This window comes from Rhodnius prolixus, unplaced genomic scaffold (genome assembly GCF_049639745.1).
Source record: "Rhodnius prolixus isolate KJV_2025 unplaced genomic scaffold, Rpr scaffold_6, whole genome shotgun sequence".
Taxonomy (NCBI): domain Eukaryota; kingdom Metazoa; phylum Arthropoda; class Insecta; order Hemiptera; family Reduviidae; genus Rhodnius; species Rhodnius prolixus.
In genome coordinates, this window is record NW_027411634.1 from 16303439 (window position 1) to 16324238 (window position 20800).

The following is a 20800-nucleotide window of genomic DNA, read 5'->3' on the forward strand; positions in this document are numbered from 1 at the left end:
TTAATTCAATTCCTTGATACGTTTGAAGAGGTTTCAAATCTGCAGTGATTATTTTTACATAAAAAGTTACTTTCAATAAGCAGTTCGTTTCAAAAGACACAGTGTTTTCCCCTGAAATCTGATCAGTTATTTACTGATTTCGTTTTGTTTTTATTTATATAAACGTCTCTTGTCCAAAAAATAAAAGAAAGTAACACTTTAAATTCGGTATTATTGCTTCATCTATTTTATTCGCGTTAATGATTACTATCTGCTTTCTTCTACGGCATCTGACATCGTTAGTTGGATTTTTAAATGTGAGCTTTAGCTCGCCTGAAGAAAAGAAGCATATTACTTTATAAATTAGACAAAAGACTAAATTAATAAGATTAATATTAATTTTGATTTTAATAGTTTCAGGCGTAATGGTAGTTTTCATATGGTTTCTTCTATTGGCCAGTATTTTATGCGGGTGCTGTGAAGCAGAAAAATACACATCATATACATTAATCGTGTAAGTAGCACGATTCTTTCATTTTTTTTTTAATTATATTAAAACGTAAAATGTATTTTTTGCCTAATTCCCGTCACATTTTGTCCTCAGTTTTCCCTGGCCACTAGTAAAATTTTGCATTACCCAATAAAGCGAATTATCAGATACATATTAATTGGCGTAATGGTAGTTTTGATATGGTTTCTTCTATTAGCCACTACTTTATGCGGGTATTGTGAAGCAGAAAAATACCCATTAAACTTCTAATTGTCAATTATTCATCCTGAATTTTTTGAAGCATTTCATCGCTTGATACTGTATGCACACCTTCATATATATATTGTACCTTTATATAATTCGTATTTCATTAAACTATTTAGTGAAAATATCATGCTTGTAATTTATTTTCAATAAAAAAATTGTATATGATATCCAAATAATGTTTTTATTTTTTATTTTTTCTTTATATATTTTCATTTCGAGATGTTTGCGTTAATTATTTTACTTAATTAGTTATACTTTTTGATCCTATATATGTAAAATAAACACTCCGAGACCTAAAGTGCATGGTGTTTTTGAAGTCCAACGACTCAAAAAGTTGACTCATCTCGAATTATGCAAAAATATTATTTTATTCCAGAACCCTGGTGATTTTGTCAATGTTTTCTGTCTGTCTATGGTCTTGGACGTACCTACTTCTTTACTTTGGCGGTCATGCAGAAACTTATATCTGCAGAAGTCTTAATGAGGATTATGATAATCTGGTCACAGTTTCAAAAGTAGTTGATATGTTAGAAGAATTTTATGATGAAGGTGGTTCTTTTGTTGGAAAATTATTGCATAACAATAGGAGTATGAATATGCCATTTGGAGACTTTATGCAGTAAGTATTTTATATAGATATAGATAAAGCTATGGCTTTTCAGCAGTATCAAGGTGCAAATTGTTATGCTCTTGACAAAAAAGAATCTGTTGTCTTACCTGGTTTAAGGGAGGATAAATGGTGGTTACAAGAAGCACCTATGTATATACAAATTGCTTTAGACCCTGAATTAGAGGTACTAAACTTACATTTAAGTAAGATCGGTATTGTGAGTAAAAAAACAATTCCCATACCACAAAATTATTGCCAAATTTGTTAAAATACATTAAATATAAAATGGACAAATTGATCGAATGTTCTTTTTGGGGGGAATTAAGGTGATAAACAAGTGCGGGATCTGTTCTACACAGTTTGTACCTACTCTATTTAGATCATCGATTTTAGCCACTTGTTTGTAGATAACAGGGTTACGTTACTAAATCAGTTTTTCAATATTAAAATAAATTGCTTACAAAATTAGAAATTGTTTCCTTTTTGTTTGCAGTCTTTGTAAAAGAAATGGATCAACTTATATTGCATTTAATACAAAAACAATCTTGGACATTGAGGAACTTACAAACATTACTTCATGGAATATAACTGAAAATTTACAAAGAATACGTGTGAACTTACTTTATTTACAAATATTTAACCCTAAATTAAATTCTCATATAATTAAACTTCAGGAAAGTTTGACAGTTAATGTATCTTCATTCAGGACACAGGTAATTTACAATAATTTGTACATATTTTTTTATTTTACTTAGGGGTAAATAACGTTATAATCTAAATGTAAAATAACTACTAATACAAACGAGACTGTTTTTCTTCCACAGATTATGGGCCCAGTAAGTACTGATTTAGAAGCATTTTCAAATCATCTGACCAGTATTGCAAAACAAATTAGTGACTTAGATACTGCAAATCATTTGAACAGTTTATCTGCTAGAAGTAAAAGATTGTTGGCGACACTAATTCAAGACCTAGAAAGTCATAAGGTGAAGTTTTGTACTTTTTTAATAAATCAAACATAATTTGAAAAAAAAGTGATGTTTATTTATATATTTATTTTTTAAAAATTATTTTAATTTTTACAAAATACATACTATTGGATTGGTCATTGATTTGATTTAACATTCATATCGGTTTAGCATATTCTACTTTTTTTCAACAATGTGATATGGCAGAATTCAAGGAAACAAACAAGTTACGTCTAATAAAATAAACTGTGTTACCCAGATATCAAAATGAAAATAAAGTCTAATTAAATAATGAATGGAGTAAAAATTAATTTGAAAGTTTTTTATGCCATAAAATCACTATTTCTCAGCACCTGATTAGTCTGTTTGGATTCAGCAATGAATTTGTTGTTAGATTAGACCATTCTTATATCGTGAATAAGATTCATTTGTACAAGACAAACACAGATTTCATTGAAATTGGGGATTTTAACAAAAATTACCCACTCTCTAAAATTTAATCTTAGAAACAGTCTAATTACACAAAAACTTCTTTATTTAACAACCTTTAAATGGTGTAATCAAATTTCACACAAAAGTGTGAAAAAAAAAGAGTATTATGAAGGGAAAAGAGTGTATCTTATTACTCGTTCTTAATTTCAAAATTATGTATTTATTTACGATGTTGTTAAAGATGTGGTAATCTACTATGTCACTGTTTAAAGTCACTTACAAAATTCTTTACTTAAATTTATTATTGGAGCGTGTAACATAAAAGTTCTAGTTCAGGATGAAAAACTTATAATCAAATGCTAACCTAAATCAGTAAATTGTTTATGTGGATATCATTAAATATTGAAGGTTAGATTTGAATTTGTCTTCTTATTACGTTTATGTAATTTTGTAATTTTTCATGGAAGATAATTCTCTCTGTTACATACATTTTGATTGGTACAGTAATAATTTATTTTTTTAATGGTTCGTTAATATATTCTTGTTAATCATTTTTAAATTCTTCTTCAATAAAGATATCATCGGTCTATCTAAATTATAGGATAATATTGTCTACCAACTAACTGCGCTGGAGCTCAAACTCAGTCCATTAATTAGACAAGTTAATCAAACTCTTTCCCATATTAAGGCTGTTCAATATTATATTTACAACAATGGACTCCATGTAGCACAACAGGTAAATAAATTGGTTTCATTATTATACGTTAAAATAATGTGAGTTCATGTAAGTTCATTTATATAACTAAATTATCTTTCAGAGTGTGGAGATTTACAGTAAAAGAGTTAATGGTTATTTCCAGCAATATTTTGACTATGTACAAAAATCTATCCATGGAAATTCAACATCTTGTCAACCTTTGTGGCAGATATACAAATCATTTAGACAATCAGTATGCAGACGTACAATAGATCCATTGGTAATTCTTGTGTTTTAGTTAGAAGATACATTCTGAACATATAACTAACAATGGCGAATCACGAACGAGAAACTTCAAATTTAAGTAATTTTTAATAATTAAATTAATTATTAATTTTAAGTAATTTTTATTTATACTTTTTTACTAACAGTGCATTTAATTATTGAATCAAACCAATACAACTACAATTATTTTCTTATCAATGCAAAAAAAACTCCTCTGTCTAAAACAAATTAAAAAATGCGTTTTTGTGGGAACACCAGTCTCTTCTATTCGCCATGTTAGCTACCCGTGTCAAGTGAAATTTAATATTTTATCAATTATCTCAAAAATTGTATTTACAGAATGGTCAGTGGTTTTCATCATTGTGGTGTTTATCTATATTTATGGTAATCACTCCAATATGTTTAAAACTGATTGCATTCTACAAGCAAGAAGTCTATATAGATCCAGCGGAAATGTAAGTGAAGAAAATAAATTTCAAAATCATTAACCGAATGAAACATATTACCAATAAATTAATTTTAATTTTAAACGCAAATATGTAGAAGTACATCTGAGACTTTTGTGAATGAAGAAGAAAGTTCTAGTTGGTCTGCACCAGCGGGGTATGTGGTAATTATTCCAATATATACATTTATATTCTTTTTTTAAATGAGAACGAAAATAGTTTATTTTTAATTTTTAGGCAATCTCCACCAGTACGGGATTGGTTGTGAAAATAAATAGAAGCCATGTGAATATAAGAAATTCTTTGTATTTGTTTTTATATGAATAAATGAAATGTACGTACAAAAAGCATTTTATACTTTATTTTTGATGAAGCCAAGGCATTCTAGTTTTTTATCAACTTTTATTCTGCGATCGGCAGATATCACAATTGCCCATCCAAGGTGTTTTATACGGATTAACTTCAGTATCATTGGTCAATCGAAGTTTCTGAAGTACGCTGTGGAAAAAAAATTATGTACATGTTTATAAATAAATATCATTATAAAAAAAATAATAGTAAATAGCCAAAGAATGGGCGTAAACAAACAGAATCACTAGATATTGTTTGAGGACTGTATTACATTTCCTAAAAAAACTGCTTTTATGCAGATATTTGCCCAAGAAATTAATAAGAAATACTATGTTAATTATGCATTAAAAAAGTTGGTAAAAAATGAACAAAGCTTATTTTCTCAACTTAAAACCTCTCTTGTAACAAGTAATACATTTTAACTCCTAAAGAAAACTATAGTATCAGTAATTTTTCTATTTTAAACGATAAATAATCTATTCTAATCACTTGTGTTCTGCATTCTTATATGCCATTTGAAAAGCACATTCGTATCCATCTTTGTAGCCATCGTCAAATCCCTTTTGAAAAGATTCTTGTCGTCCACTTTCATGACCTTCTCTGTACCCATCCTTTAAAAAAAACAATGACATAAGATTAACAAAGATCAACCAACAAGATACTACAAATTTTCAATTAATTTTCAGCGGTAACAATTTCATAGTCATGAAAATTCATTAATATCTTTCTGAATGAAACGTATAATAGCAAATTAAGAAAATGTTATTGAATGGTTCAATTAATTTTGGCATTATTTTACAAGCTTGGATATTCTGCAAAGATTAACGCTTACGTCATTAATCAAGATTCCTACTTAAATTGCTTGAAATTTGTATCAATCCCTAACTTTGATGAATCTAAGAGTTGTTAATGAGGAGGGAAAATATAGAAATTAATTTGCTATATTTGTTCAAGCTTCTTAGGGACTTGGCTTACATTATTACCATCTGACATATCTTTTGCGAGCCAAGTGGTTAACTGGAATAATTCAAACTAACATGACTTTAGTAACAGTCTTATACAATGTTAGTAGGCATAACTAAAGTATTAAGTATGTACATAATTTCAATCAACATTATCATAGTATCTTTCAACGTAACATGGTATGAACGAAGTATCACAATATGCATTAAACATCTTATTTTTCGCTCAATAAGTTTAAAAATGTGAGTAAACAAAAAGTTGTATTTTAAATTTTCCCTTACTTGTTCTATCGGTTGGACTGAATTTCTCCAAGTTCTTTCACTAATCAGTAGTTCCTCAGAGTCACACATTTTTAACATATGAAACTAACTTCTTAGCTAAAATTTAACTGAACTTGATAGGTTCATCCAGTTTTATTGTAACGTACGTAGAGTACAAAGCCAACAACTTACAAGATATCATAATAATACAAATGCAAACCATATGGGCAATAACAGAAAAGACATGAACAGCTGATGGCTGATTTGCAAAGCAATAACCTCTGCATTGTTACAGTGTTAGATTAAATAATAGCAGGGCGGCCTTAAAGGCCTAACCACCGCGCCTACTTGTTATGGTCATATCTAATCATGTTGGAAACCGTCTAGACCTGTATAGGGCTACCTTACCTCACAGAGTCACGCTGGTGACTCTGTAGACAATATAGGACTACCTATACTATAAGTATATTTAACCATGGTGACACTCTAGACCTACAATATGTACCAAAAGTCCCATTACCCCATCTAACTGTGTGCAATATGATGAAATATGTACCAGGTCGTGAAAAGAATGTCTGATGAACCAAACTATACCCTGGATTTGGTTTTTAATAAGCTACAATTTACGTACCTTTCGCGTTAAATATTTCAATAAAATTTATTTTTTGTTTCTAAAAAAGTAGGAAAGTTCTTATTCAGGGCGAAGGAAAATATTATTAGAAATAAGAGTTTAGTTTATGTTTTCATATAAAATAATAGATTAGGTACGTGAACAACAGTTCCACTGGCAGAAGTGGCTGGTAGATTTCCTTGGCTTCTTTATTCTCCAGAATGGAATGGATGAGAACCATTCATATTTACCAATATACTGCTGGATATAACGAAGTTACCATAGAGGTAATAACTTCATATGAAAGCTGAGCATTATTACTGGCGCAAGCCATCAAAGAGTTAAAAATGCTCATGGAAGAAAATACTAGAAATTTATAAAGAATGCTACATTAATAATTTAAGTGACCCTTAAGGTTTAGAGTAAAAATTTTCATCTAAAGCTTAAGATCTATGCAATCAAGATACGGAGTTCAAAACAAAATCTCAAAAACTAAAAATTAGACTCATTATAATTGATTTGAGCTGGTGGCACAAATTAAATATCAAAATTAACCTTCAGCCATTTTCCGCTTAGTTAAGGAAGACACATAACATACAGGCAGACACCACTAGACAGATTGGTAAAAATCACTTTTAAGTGAATCTGCGCTTCGTGTTTTAAGAACTTATTGGTGAAAAATGTTAAATGTCAGCAAACTAAAGATTTTATTCACCTAGATAGAAATGCTTAATTCTATCAGGAAAATTGAATTTTAAATTGTAATCAGTGCAAATGCAAAAAAAATTAACACTTTATTAAAATTATACTACAAAGGTGAATTATATAGGAATATAATTTTAGTTTGGTTATATTTTACTATATTATTTTGTTTTTATTTTATACAAACTTTCACTATTTATTTACTGGCACATTTTTTTGTAATTTTAATTTTTGTAAATCCATAAAATACATAGGTCCTGTATTAATGTCATATGTTATCATTGTGGCACATAAAATTAATAAAACGTATGAAATAATAAAATAAGAAGTGACGTATGAAAAAAATAAGACAATTTACAATGATTGAGACTAAATTAGCAATTAAAATATGGCGAATAACAAAATAAAAGTAATTAATTGTTTTAAAAAATTGATATAACACCATTACTACGATCCACTTCTACACTGTACAACAGTTTTGCTATTTATAATATTTATATATATTTATTTATAATTCTATTATTTACAAGTTTGTATTCTATAAAATGCCTATACAGCGTTTAAATCACACATGTTACATTGTAATAGCCGAGAATTTTCAATTTTTTGTTTTGTTTTTTAAGGCTTTTGATTAAAAATGGTGGCACAAATAAAATCTTTGGAAACAAGAAAGACTTACACAATCTCTAAGGAAAAGCTACTTTTTAATATATGAATACACAAATTTATCATGTTAATAATTACATAATACAAAAAAACCCACATCTAGTATTAAAAGGGTAAAAATTATAATTTGGTCGCATATTTATCAAGAAGGAGATAAAATCGTTATTTGGTACTTTTAATTCACACAAGTTAGGTGTATTACTCAGTGGTAAAATACAGTTTTTCTTCCAAATTTTAGTAGAAAATTAACGCGTTTAATTAATTATGATAAAATGAACCAATGAGTTTCTGGAATCTTGACCAAAAGAAAATGAAAATACAGCGATGAATAAAATCCTGTTGGCATATAATTTGTACTCAATAGAATCAGGCTTGAGGCTTGAATTTTTTAACCTATGTTAAGAGATAACTAGTTTTCTTATCTTCTGAAGTGATTTAACATTTTCCGAAGGAGAATAATTTCTTTTTTACTTTATACTTCATACATTGCTAAAAAAAAGCTCTTTACATATGTCATAGTTTATTTATCTTGTACCATTCCCACTAAGCCATTAAAAGTAACAGAATTTCTCACAACACGGAAGGGAATTTTTACCTGCTTACAAGAAAGATTTAAAAAACTAACGAGAAAGAGCTTAGTCTAATCTTAAAAATATCAAGTGGCAATGTGACTGTAATGAGTGACAGCGCTTTGTAAGTGGCAATGAAATTTCTTATCAAACATGTGCAATACTCAAAAATTGAATTTAAATATGTAACTGGTCAGGACTAAAGACTTTGACAGCTAAAATAAATCCTTCTTTCAAAGTTCCGATTTTCTGACAAAGTCGGATACTAATATTATACTAATATGTTTGGAGCGCTCATAAGTCAGTCCCCTGTTTAACATGCAACTTTACAATTAACTAATGGAACGAAAAAAAGCCTAAAGTTAATCTTATTTTTATCGTGAAATTTCCTTTTGCCCCACTTTTACATTTTCATTGAGTATCACACAATTCTGTTCAGTCTAATGAAGCGTTAAAACATCTTAGCTTAAAAAGCCTAAAAATTCAAATACAATCAAACATGTAGATAAATATAACTTCCAATTCGTCCAAAGATAGTGAATTGTGTCACCAATTCTTGTATTTATTTGTGCTACTTTTCTTTGTTTCACCTTTCTATAATGATTTTTATTTATTTTTTTTTCTTTTATAAGGCAACAGCTGTTATAGGTTCATTTTCTTTTATTATTATTATTATTATGAAACAGAATATTATATATATGATCACAATACACACATTTAATAAAAAGGCATCTTTTAAAAAAGCTCCAAAATATAATTCCACATGAAAAAAAAAAATTATGGTTTACATTTGCTATTTTTAAATATTTCCAATAAATAGAATAAGTAAAATAATTGATATTTAAATACAAATATACAATAACTATTAAAATCCTACTTTTTATTATTTTTGTTAAAATCTAAAGTATTAATACTTTTTAAAATTTTTGGTTATTAGAATTTCTAAAATAATCTGATTGGAGAATTTATTAATTTTCCGGTTTTTAAGGCAAGTTTTAGTTTTAAAGTTGTTTCAAATAACACTCGATGCTTATAGTTGGATTTTTGTTTAGGTAAAGAAATATTTTTGTCTCAAAACATTTAAATATATAATTATTATGTAATATATATATTTATTACTTCTCTTATTTATAATTTAAAGCATTGACTACAATCTTTAAGAGACATGAAGATGGATTAACGTGGAAAAATGTATTTGTTTTTTAAATATGATATGAGGTAATAAAAATTACACTTACGCACATACAGACCTAACAAATATTGGCGCTGAGGTAAAGATAATTAATTTTTTTGTTTTTTACTAATCAATAAGTTTTTGTATTAAATGCACAGGATTCGATATATATTACCCACAAGTAATTATAGTGGGGGAAAAATTTATTATTTAATGCATCAGTCTACTAAGCTTCACCTAAAAATCTCATTTTATTACATAATATAAATTAAATGCTAAAAAATAACTTTTACTCAACATTAAAATAATATTTAACAAAAATTACTAAAATCCTTTTTTTCTTTTTTTTTTTTTTGTATAAAATTTATAACACTTTAGAGCACAGAGCTAAGAAAAAATTTAAAGTCCCGAAAATAGAATATAAACTAAAGTTATCTAACAAATAACTAAAAGAAAAAAAAAAACTTTACAAATAAAATCAAAGCGTTGTGTGATTGTCACATCATCCCAGCTCCTTTATGGAAAAAATTTATAAAACATACTTCGGTGTAGTTCAAAAATAATAAAAAGAAATAAAAATTGCGACGTTGGTTTATGAGAACAATTATGTATTTAAAATATTTGTTGATAAGCACGATAGCAATTTAGATCATAGTGATTAATCTGTCGTTTGTCAATAAAGCTAAAAAAATAACATGGATAAAGTTCAATTAGTTTATAAATGTTCTGTATTAGAATGATAAATTATTCAATATGATTTTACTTTTTTTCGGCAACAACCGGAGAAAGAATTTTGGAAAGCACTTACTTTACTTTTTCTCTATGCATCGTGTACCCCTTTCACAAAAGCTTTTTTTAAGATGGGGAGATGTAAACGTTATAACAGTTTGTAAACCTTTTTTAACCTCTATTACCACAGAATAAAAATTAATATAAATATCTGTGTTCAAAAGGAATTTAACAAGGGGTTTCTAACAATTATTTTGTAGATACTAAACGCAATGTAACACAATATTGATGCCATATTGTTCAAAGATAAAAGTGAGTAAGATCATGAATATAAATTGTTGCTTATTGCTAAATAGAAATTCATTCAGAACAAAACGTGAAGAATGTTAAAAAAGTTTTTATTCACCCGTTAAAAAAAAAAAAATCATGGCTAGAATTAACGTATTGGTTTTTTTTTTGCAGATAGAAGTTAAATTAGTAATTTTACAAATGTGTAAAATATTAAGCATGTGGGATACAATATGTTAATGCTGATGCGTATCTTAAAAAGATTTGCCCTTAATGACCTTGGCCAAAAGCCACGTAATGAAATTCACCATTTGTAGCTCCTGCTACAAGTTGTCAGGACCCCTTATTAAATTAGAAATAAATAATACAAATACTGCAACAAAGCTGGGATGATGTTTAAAAAAATCAATTACTTACTAAGTAGTATTAACAAATATTGGTAATATTTAATTTTTTTTTCTCAAATAAAAACTATAAAACTCTTAGATTAATAAATAACATAAAATTGATATCGATTAAAACAAAATAATTCATAAGTCAAGAAAAGGACAATAAAAGAAAAAAAAAAGAAAAAAACAGAATATCTCTGTCTTTCATTCAAATATACATATAAAATGTTCTTATAAACTAATAATTTTTAATTTTTTTTTTACTTTTTACTTTTTACAAAGTGAAACTGTTTTAGAGGACCCGATTCGGAAATAAAAGTTAGTGTTAGTTTTTTAAATAACAGTTCCTTTATTCAAATTGATACTCTAATCTGTTATGGAACTTCTGCGCCTAGCCCCGCTCTAAAGAGTTTACAAAATGAAGTGGTTTTCCAAATGTCCCAGGGCCAATAAGCATTACTTGACAATAATGGACATAGTTTTCACCATCATTGGTGTTTATTTACAAGTTTATCAGAATTTTGACGGCAAACCTACACTTTGTATCTCACAATAAATAAATAAATAAAAATACGTTTTGAGAAAAACAAATAAAAACCGTTTTAAATGAAAAGTAATTATGAGAAAGGTTTAAGTGTGACTTAAATAAGTAACTAATTCAAATCTAATCCAAGAAATTCTATTCTGTAGCAGAATGTAGTTCTACATAGAACAAAGGGTTGTTAGTGGACAAAAATCTGATAATACTTTAAAATCTATGGCGCCTCGCAGAAGTTGATCGATAAAATACCTAGTACAATTTGAAAGGAAATTATTAAAATTTCTGTAACACCACTAACTTATACTTTTCTGATCTTTGCCTAATTCCACTTCACTTATAACAAATGTGAGTCTAAACAAAAAAAAAATCCAGTTCATGCTAACAAAACAAACAAAATAGAAACCTCAAGGTTAAGTGATGACAGCAAAAACAAGCTTCGAAACGATCTTCTATTTAAATACCAATTTTTTGTTTTGTTTGATTTGTATAAAACATAAGAGAGCCCTAAAATATCTTCAAAAGTAAATGGTAACAGTTTTTTTTTTTTTTTCAATCAAAACTTTAATCATTGTTCTAATCAAATCATTGCTTTCTTTAATTGGGGGAAATTTTATCATCCCTGATGATGAGCAAATTATACTTCCGATATTTACAGCTGTAAGTTTCTATAAAGTTAGAATTAAAATTGAAAATATATTTAAAATTTAAAAAATAAAATATAAAGAAATAAAAAATATACAAATATCCTCACGATCACATTTTTTATATTTCAATCAACCTTGATTAGCTCAAATAATGGGGACTTTGGTACAGACTCCTTGAATAGATTCACCCCGTTGCTACACAATTCAAAACAACTCTCTTCTTTCTGCAAAAAAAAAAATAATAAATAAATATTTAAGCACAATATTCAATAAATTACATAAATTTAAAAAAAAAAAACTTTAAACTTAAAAACTTTTTATCACAGCAACACTTAAATCCAGAAAAGAAGTAAGAACGTAAAGTAGAATGAAATTAGAAGAATGAAGTCTAGAGCACTCATATCAAGCGGAACTATCTGCCCGCTAACAATTTTATAACTCTGATATGTAACGACAGTTTTCAAATTTGTAGTTTTGTCTACACAAACTGCTCTCATGATTGCTACATTTTTTTTTTTTTTAAAGCAAAAGAGCAAAAGGACTTCGTTCGAAAATCGATTTGTTTACTCATAAAATTAAATATTTTTGCGGTCGTAATAAAAATACTACCATTCTATACAGCTGAGTTGTAATACTTTAATTTTTTGGCTTGCCATATGGGCAGCAACATACGATAATGTATTGTCTCTCTCTCAGCTATAATAATAATTTTAAAAAATCATATCTGAAACTTGTAGAAATATTTATACTTGAAATCAACAGAAATTTTATAGTCCAATTTTGAATGTTTAGTTAGATTGTGCCGGATTACCTCTCACGGCAAACTTTAATTTTAAGATTTCTTTAATTCTAATTGGTTTCAGAGAATGATTCATTAGTTTCATACAGATGTTGCTGCATTCTTCTTGCAAAAATTGCTTTCTTTTTCGTGAATTTGGAGATGTTAAGAAGGATTAGCAGAGAATATGATTTAGAATTCATCTCTAACCTGGGATAATAGCTACCTAAATTTGGGCTTAAGAGGAAAGCCTATAAGGAGGTCGACAGTCAATGAGTCATAGCGAAAATCTGATAACAGTCTAAGACACCCTTTACCACCAGTGACCCTTTTTTTTTGGCTGGAGGACAGTTATTTTGGATCAGTATACCTCATACAAGCTCATCCTATTACACCGCATAAACCGCAAATTTACAGGCAAAAACAACTAGTCAAGAGGGAAAAAATCCTGGACCTCTCAAACAAGGGAGGCTTGATCTACAAAACCTCTCAAGGAGTCGGTACAAAAAAAAAATGCCTCTTTAGCTGCAATACTTTGAGAAACAAGAGCCACTCCACGTTTCAGACATCATGATATAGAAAATTTTATTTCCTATCAAAGCTCTTACTATGCGCTCATTTTCTGTTTGAGTAATGTACTTGAATATTTAGAATAGAATTATTTAATAAATAATTCAGTCTCTGTAAAATTAACTTTAGAGGAGTTGTAGTTAAAGAATGATTACTGTGAAACTCGCCACCTAAAAAGATAAAACCATTGACAGGAGTTAGACATTGCACTTTTAATGAACCCCTTAGCCTCAAGTAGCTGCAGTTAAATGTTCTCATACCAGCTTAAAAGAAGATGAATTAGAGCGCCACAAACAGCACGAAAGAAACGCTCCTATGTTTATGGAAAACCCAACGAGAAGTAAGATTTGAGAAGAAAGAGTTGCACATGATTTTAACCTAGTCCTATGATGTGATACGAGCTTCTGGTATTTAGAAGAATTTTCATCAACACATTACAAATAGGTTCACATATATACTTGCTTATAAGGACGACATCTAAATAATCGAGAGATCTTTAGGTGACATTGATTGGCCTCTCTTGATTGATTGGTGAGGGCAAGCTAGAAAGTTGCGAGCTGAAACTAAATGAAGCGATAAACAAATGCATGCTGAGAAGCATTAAAAGGGTATTACAACAAATAATAGTAGAGGGGCTTATGGAAATATTAAGGATCTATTACGTTGCACAAAAGACTTATAAAGTTTTAAACACTATGCATATAACTTATTTCCAAAATAAGATGATCTTTGATTAATGCAATTGATACCCACACAGATTGACTATGCTTTTTGTAACGGGAGAACGCTAAAGAATGGCAAGTTCATTGGAAAAAATTGGTGTAAATACCTCAGATGCTGAATCAACTTAAAATGGCGGCCATAAGTGACAAAATTTTACTCATTTAAAGTTTTTCCAAATTTTCCCTAAATTGAGAAATAAAGGTGGAAAAGTTCAATTTCGGAGATGTCAAAATAGGACAATTATTCTAGAGCAAAAATTGAGAGAACCTGTTACAAAGGTTATAGAAGATTAATTTTGCTAAAGGGTAGTGAGAAATGATAGGCTGCATGAAGTTAACGGTGTATTTTAAGACTACAATGGATGGCATGACTGAAGAAGTTGACAAAAGTTAACCAGAAAAAAAGTGATTCCTCGTCCGGGAGAAGAAGGGCCAGTAATGCGCTGAAGTGGAAATTGAAGAACTTTTAAAACTAATTACACTTCATAGCTTCCTTATACAAAAACAATTATTTAAATGATAAATCGTTTTGTGCATGATTACTTGGCATTCTCTACCTTACCATCTTAAGAATTATATTCTCAATTTCCTTTTAAAAATAAATGCGTATAAAAGCATTTAAGATATTTTCTACTTGTTAAATTTATGATCTAGAATTCACTGTACAAATCAACATCTGAATTTGTTCTTCATTTACAAAAATTAGACGGTTGAAATTTGCCACTCTTGTTTTACCTCGCTTCAATAAAAAGGATAGAAATTAATTAAATTAAATTGTATATCTAGATTCATAATTTAAAAAAAAAAATCAGATTAATAATTAATGTTTATAAATAAATAGTAAAAGTTAATAAAATTAAAATAAAAAAAACTTTTTACAAGCTGCAACATATATTTTAGGAATAACAGAAGTTACTGACATTTAAATTTGTTTCGTGTAGCAGGCGGGGTGTGGCGAAGGTCAGGGAGTCCAAGATACATCCTTATTCAAATGCGTTTCTATATCAACCCTACATATAGGACACCTTTTATTGGATGAAAGCCACTGATCCACACACTCTACATGGAATAAGTGCATACACGGTAGACGCCTTTAAAAAGAAAAAGTAAAAAAAAAAAGTTATTTATAATCATGATTGCTATATTTTAAATAAACAAGTAATCAATTTAGATGCATAACAAGGTCCATCATATTCGAGTTAGAAAAGAATTTAAGGTTTTTAAGGTAATTCAAGGTTCCTGACTTCTCTTCTTCTAAAATAAAAATTAGTTTTACGCTTGTATTTTTAAGTTTCTTTTACCCCACGCAAAGAACAGAAAAGTTTGTTTTTCTACTCGTAATAGGTCTATCTCTTTGTCCCTTTATCTCAAAATATTATCGTAACATGTGAAGCAACGCAACTATCATGGCCGCAGAATGATTAAAGTTGGTTGGGGCAAGAACAATTGGGCGAAAATTTCAAATTATTCTAAAAACAATTGGCAAGACTGAGGAAGAATAAATCATTTAAATAATTAAATAATGGATTGATTTTTTTTTTTCAAGTTTTAAATTTATTATTTCACTTAAGTTACGATTTCGCTTGGATTTGGATTTGAGAGGGATAAAGAATTCGTAAATAGACAGTTTAGGGAAAATTGTAACAGCCATTTTTCGATAAAATTTCTTTAAAAAAAACTCCAAAAAGTGAAAAATCCACTTAGTAAAGTAATGAAGGCTTTTGGATAATGGAATTTGGCTGCTAACATTGTATCACGGTCCCAATGGAGAACTCAAAATGAATTAGTTTGATTTTTTGCAATTTTTAATATTTCGACAAGAGTGATCACATAAATACATAAACAAAAACCAATTTTTCTTAAAAACCTTAGAAATTTTTTTCAAACTCAAGAGGATATTTTCACTAAATTTTTTATACCTAAAATGAGACACGTCGTATTAATGCTTTCCAGACCAGTAAAAAAAGGTAATTATTTAAAAACTCATACACTTCATTCGCCGATCGTTTAATATCATATTGTTCACCTTATCTACTTTTTTTTATTAGTTACTGCAATTTGGAAGTGTCCCTCATACAGTTTAATGCAATCCGTCCAGAGCTCTAGCTCTAGTGCTAAAAACTGAAGGAGCGTACTCCTAATAAACCCTTAATAAAAGCATTTCCGTTGGCAATGAATAAACCTCCCGAAACAAGTAATTATATGATGATATTCCAGATAATCCATTTCTATGAAAGCTGTTTTAAGAAAAATATTCAACAGAACAAGTTAACTATTGATGTTAGTTATTGCGACAAGTGAAATAACATAAAAATTAAACTTCCATGACAGCATTTATCTGTATGCACATTCGAGGGCATTTAACCTTGCGCTACATATGAGGTTAGTTTTAATAAAAATATTCGTAAGTACCTGACATCTTCAAAGTCTTCAAATTCTGATAGGCATATTGTGCACTTTTCAGTGTTATCTTCTATGTCATCAGTGTCTTTCTTCATCTGAAAAGAAGTCCAAAATAAAAAACGTAGAAATATTTTTCTTTTATAATAATATTTTATGGATATATTCAAACTTTTTGGGAAACATTTCGCTGTGAACCACTCCTAAATTTGTTTTAATTTAAAAATGCAGTGGCCGGAATGCTCTAAAGCTAAAGAATCTTCTGTTGTTCTTTAGTAGAATAGTTAACTAACCTGCTCACAAGCTACTAATATTACGAAGGCTCATTGAAAAATTTCTCCAGCCAAGCTTACATCTATCGAAGTAGAATACAATGCCATAGAAATGAAAAATAGCGGGCAACATGATCGCAGAAGTTGGTAATGGCTTCAGCGCCTCAACTGAGCTATAGTTTCTCTATCTTGGTTTTAAGAATAACTGTCATACCGTTATTAGTGTAATTAACTTCATAAACAGTTGCAGGGAAGGAGGAAAAAAGTTTCGATTAAGTAAATAAAAGTAGTAAATTTGGTTGGTTCTACAGTTTATGTTTTTAATGCTGATTGTTTTCGGGATTTCCATCCATCATAAATATGTTTATTCAATACTTTGTGAGAGAATTATACATCCACCCAATAAAGTTTCCAACGCACAACTTCAATTGCTGACTAAGTGATAGAAGTTTTGTAAATGGAAGTCAAATTTTCTATGCAAACGTTAAATCGACCTTTCATGATAAATTAAAATCCGATAATCGACAGAAAAGCGAGTTATGACAGCTTAAAACAAAAATTCTAGTGTTTCTTATCACTGGAAGTACGTTTTAGGGTGATAAAAAGGTATAATAAATCGATAATTCAACTTACTCGTTTATATTTATGAGGGAATGTAAACCTCTCAATGGTTGTTTGTGAGGCTCCTCTATTTACAGAAGCCACACGCCTAGTTTCTAAGAAACGCATATAATCCTCCAACCTGAACGCCATTTGCCTAGTTAATATTGGAAATGGTATTAATTCTTGTGCGACTACACCCGGCAGTAACATTTCTTGAGTTCCTCGACCTCCACTACCCTAAATAAAAAAAAATAAAAAAATTGTTTACATATATAAACACCTTAGAAATAAAATAGTACTACATTATTTTGAAAGAGAACAAGAATTGACTTTTGCTACCACTAAAGTATTCATTTTTATGTCTTTTTTTTTTAAGTTTAATAGTTATAGTGGTTTAAGTGACGGTTGGGAAGCTGGCCCGACACCTCAACCCCCAACCTAGGAAGACCAGAATTTTTGTTATGTTTGACTCCCTTAGATAGGTTGTCTTCATCTCGACTATGAGACCCACCTTCCCAGTAAAAATGACGTATTGCAAAGAAATGTATGCGCAAAAAGAACAATCGGCATACTGAACTCCTTAATATGAAGCGCCAGTATGCTAAATAGTGCCAAATTGACCATATAAACCAGCATGGTACAAAATACACTACATTATGCCGTTGAGACTTGGACCTTGAATAAGACTTCTAGGAAAAAGCGTCCTAGCCACCGAGATGGATTACTGGTGACAGTCAGCACGAATATCTAGGCTTGAAAGAGTGAGAAACGAATAAATAAGAAATAAAATGAACGTTTCTGAAAATGTGCTGCAGAAGGTGAAGGAAAAGAAGCTTAGATGATATGGCCAAATAAAAAAAAAATTGGAAGATGGAAGAATGGTTAAGGAAATCCTAGACTAGGCAGCTGAAGGAAGTAGATGAAAGGGCACACCCAAGCAAAAGTAGATAGATGGCGATCGAGAAAGCCTCCACAGTTACGGAGTGAGGAAAGAGGGTATCTGGGATGGATCCTGCAGGAAACTGAAATTAAAAGAAATATTTATTTGAAGGAAACTTCAGTACTGAGGGACTCCTAAATAAAAATAAATAACTAATTATGTTAAATAAGATCCACATCCCTGAAGATGACCTACTCCATAAAGCTTGGTATAAAAAACAAATAAAAAAAACCATGACTAATACTAGAAACAATCCACCCCTTGGATTAAAGAATCAGTCACCAAAAAAGATGGATAGTTCTATATAATTACATTTTAAGTTTTCTGTTAGTCAATTCCATAAATAAATAAATAAATAAATGACACAAATGCTGTGTCTTATTTTTAAAAAATTTTTAAGAGCTGAATAATGTTTCAAACATAATAAATGAACATGCATAACATATTATTACATACCACTGTTGGTCCTGGCCCTATACTGATATGCAAGTGTGCCATTCTCCCAGGACCAGGATAATGATGGACATAATGATGCACATGCTGATGTGGACTTTCCCTAAAGACAACATAATAAATGCATTGAATTTGTTTATTTATGCACCTAACTGCTAGAAGAATAAATTTAACAACCTTTTGGCTATTTTTGCGTAAATCAAAACAAAGCGATAGAAATCACAAATATGAACATTTTCTCTTATCCTAATTAACTTTTCTTAATATTATTTAATACTAATACTTAATATTATGAACTTCGTTAATATAAAATACTATTGAAAGTTGAAAAGTTTTTAATGAATATTCCCTGAGAAAAAGTTTCAATCCAAAAAAGATAGGCCTAGGTCAGGGGTCGGCAACCTATTTTAAGTAGAGAGCCATTTCTTCTTAAATAATTTTAATAAATCTCACCAAGAGCCGCAAGGATGATAGTGTAAAAAACTGTGTAGATCATTTGTATTCACAAATTATTATTTTATGATATTCAATAACATTTAATTGTTTTATATATTTATTTTCACTTATTGCGAAGTAAATAAACAAATGAATAATAACTAAACCTGTGTTTGAATGAAAATGGCGGCAGTCCTGTATATTACGTTTTGTATTTTAAAATAATTCTATTCAATTTCAAACCTATACATTTAAAATTATTTTGAAAAAATATCTTTACTTTATAAATGAAATTTTCATTTGTTTCAATAAAATTGAAATATACAATTTATTTTAGATAGGCTGAAGAGCCACACAATTTGGATAAAAGAGCCGCATGCGGCTCGCGAGCCGCGGGTTGCCGACCCCTGGCCTAGGTAGTTCTAGGTTCAAAAGAAATCCTTTGGCAACTGCTTAAAAGTTACAGAAAATTGAATCTAGTCTCTACTAAATTGATAAATATCTAAAAAAAAGTTACTAATATTCTTCCAATACAGCATATTATACATTATTATACGCTCTTACTGTACAATATATGAGTTTGAACCATTCAAAATAACAAAATTCTGAAATAAGAGATTTTAATGGCAAATGTAAGTTCATTTCTGGTTAAAATATTTCATTAAAATATCAATAAAGAATAAATATTTAAAATATATATATATATACATACCCTGGTGGTGTGCTCTGCACTACTATTTCAGCCTGCATTGGTTGTGTCGGTGGCGGTGGTGGAGGTGGAACAATTGGATGTTCAATAGGATGTTCCATCATAACTGGAGGTGTATGCAATGGTGGATGGGGTACTTCTGGCCTAGAGAAAACTGTTGGTTGTTGAGGAGGTGGTAAAGGTGGTTGATGATGGTGATGGTGATGATGTGGCGGAGCATGATGTGGAGGTGGTGCGTGATGAGGTGGGGGCGGCGGAGGAAATGGCAGGCTGTAAGTGTCCATCATTATATCTCGTTGGTGTCGAAGACTGGAACAAAAAAACAAACATTTTTATTGTTCCTACAACCAAAGTTTGCCGGAAAATTTAATATTCTTACATGATTAAAAAAAAAAATTGTCTTTAAACCTTAATTAGACCTTACACGAATAACACTAAGCAAACTTTTCATAGCAATTTGATTAATTTGACTATGTTAAGGGTAGATATTAGTCAATACGTTTCGCCATAGACTTTCTTGCGGAGATGCCGGTAAGGTTTGCTGCCCTAGGAAACGACTATAGCTCACTATTTAGAAACGGTGCAGTGTGCTGGGTAGGCTGAGTGGATTTTGATGTGGCTTTTAGTGCCACAATTTACCCTCTGGGTCGCGAGCTACGTCATAGAAGCAAGCTCTACCTACCTCTTAGAAGTTGCCCGACTAAATTTTAAAATGGATGACTCTTTTTTTGATATCAAAGTTATACAACTGACGGCCGATAAAACATAATCCATATGGTTTCCTGTATGATCGTGCACACCAATTAACTAAATAAATCTGTATGAGCAGGTCTTCTTATTTGTAATTCTTCCCATGTA

The 20800-nt window shown here is 29.7% G+C and overlaps 2 protein-coding genes across 7 annotated transcripts in view; one reads left to right on the forward strand and one right to left on the reverse strand.

Annotated features, from left to right (window-relative positions):
- The window catches only part of prom (prominin), a 46459-nt gene extending 41935 nt beyond the window's left edge, over window positions 1–4524 (forward strand). For all 3 annotated transcript variants that reach the window (XM_074139874.1, XM_074139875.1, XM_074139876.1), the window contains 9 exons: window positions 394–493; window positions 1113–1355; window positions 1840–2059; window positions 2171–2332; window positions 3348–3482; window positions 3565–3723; window positions 4068–4183; window positions 4272–4331; window positions 4412–4524. In XM_074139874.1, the coding sequence (XP_073995975.1) occupies window positions 394–493; window positions 1113–1355; window positions 1840–2059; window positions 2171–2332; window positions 3348–3482; window positions 3565–3723; window positions 4068–4183; window positions 4272–4331; window positions 4412–4442 (1226 nt within the window). In that variant the 3' untranslated portion in view covers window positions 4443–4524. The remainder of the gene's footprint in view (window positions 1–393; window positions 494–1112; window positions 1356–1839; window positions 2060–2170; window positions 2333–3347; window positions 3483–3564; window positions 3724–4067; window positions 4184–4271; window positions 4332–4411) is intronic.
- Window positions 4461–20800, reverse strand: part of LOC141460162 (uncharacterized) — a 32286-nt gene continuing 15946 nt past the window's right edge. For 3 of the 4 annotated variants that reach the window (XM_074139879.1, XM_074139877.1, XM_074139881.1), the window contains exons 8-16: window positions 19946–20251; window positions 18802–18901; window positions 17436–17642; window positions 16543–16628; window positions 15051–15221; window positions 12168–12284; window positions 5770–12081; window positions 5015–5136; window positions 4461–4672 (exon numbers count right to left, since the gene is read on the reverse strand). In XM_074139879.1, coding sequence (XP_073995980.1) covers window positions 15092–15221; window positions 16543–16628; window positions 17436–17642; window positions 18802–18901; window positions 19946–20251 — 829 coding nt within the window. In that variant the 3' untranslated portion in view covers window positions 4461–4672; window positions 5015–5136; window positions 5770–12081; window positions 12168–12284; window positions 15051–15091. The remainder of the gene's footprint in view (window positions 4673–5014; window positions 5137–5769; window positions 12082–12167; window positions 12285–15050; window positions 15222–16542; window positions 16629–17435; window positions 17643–18801; window positions 18902–19945; window positions 20252–20800) is intronic. The other variant, XM_074139878.1, reaches the window with a different exon arrangement.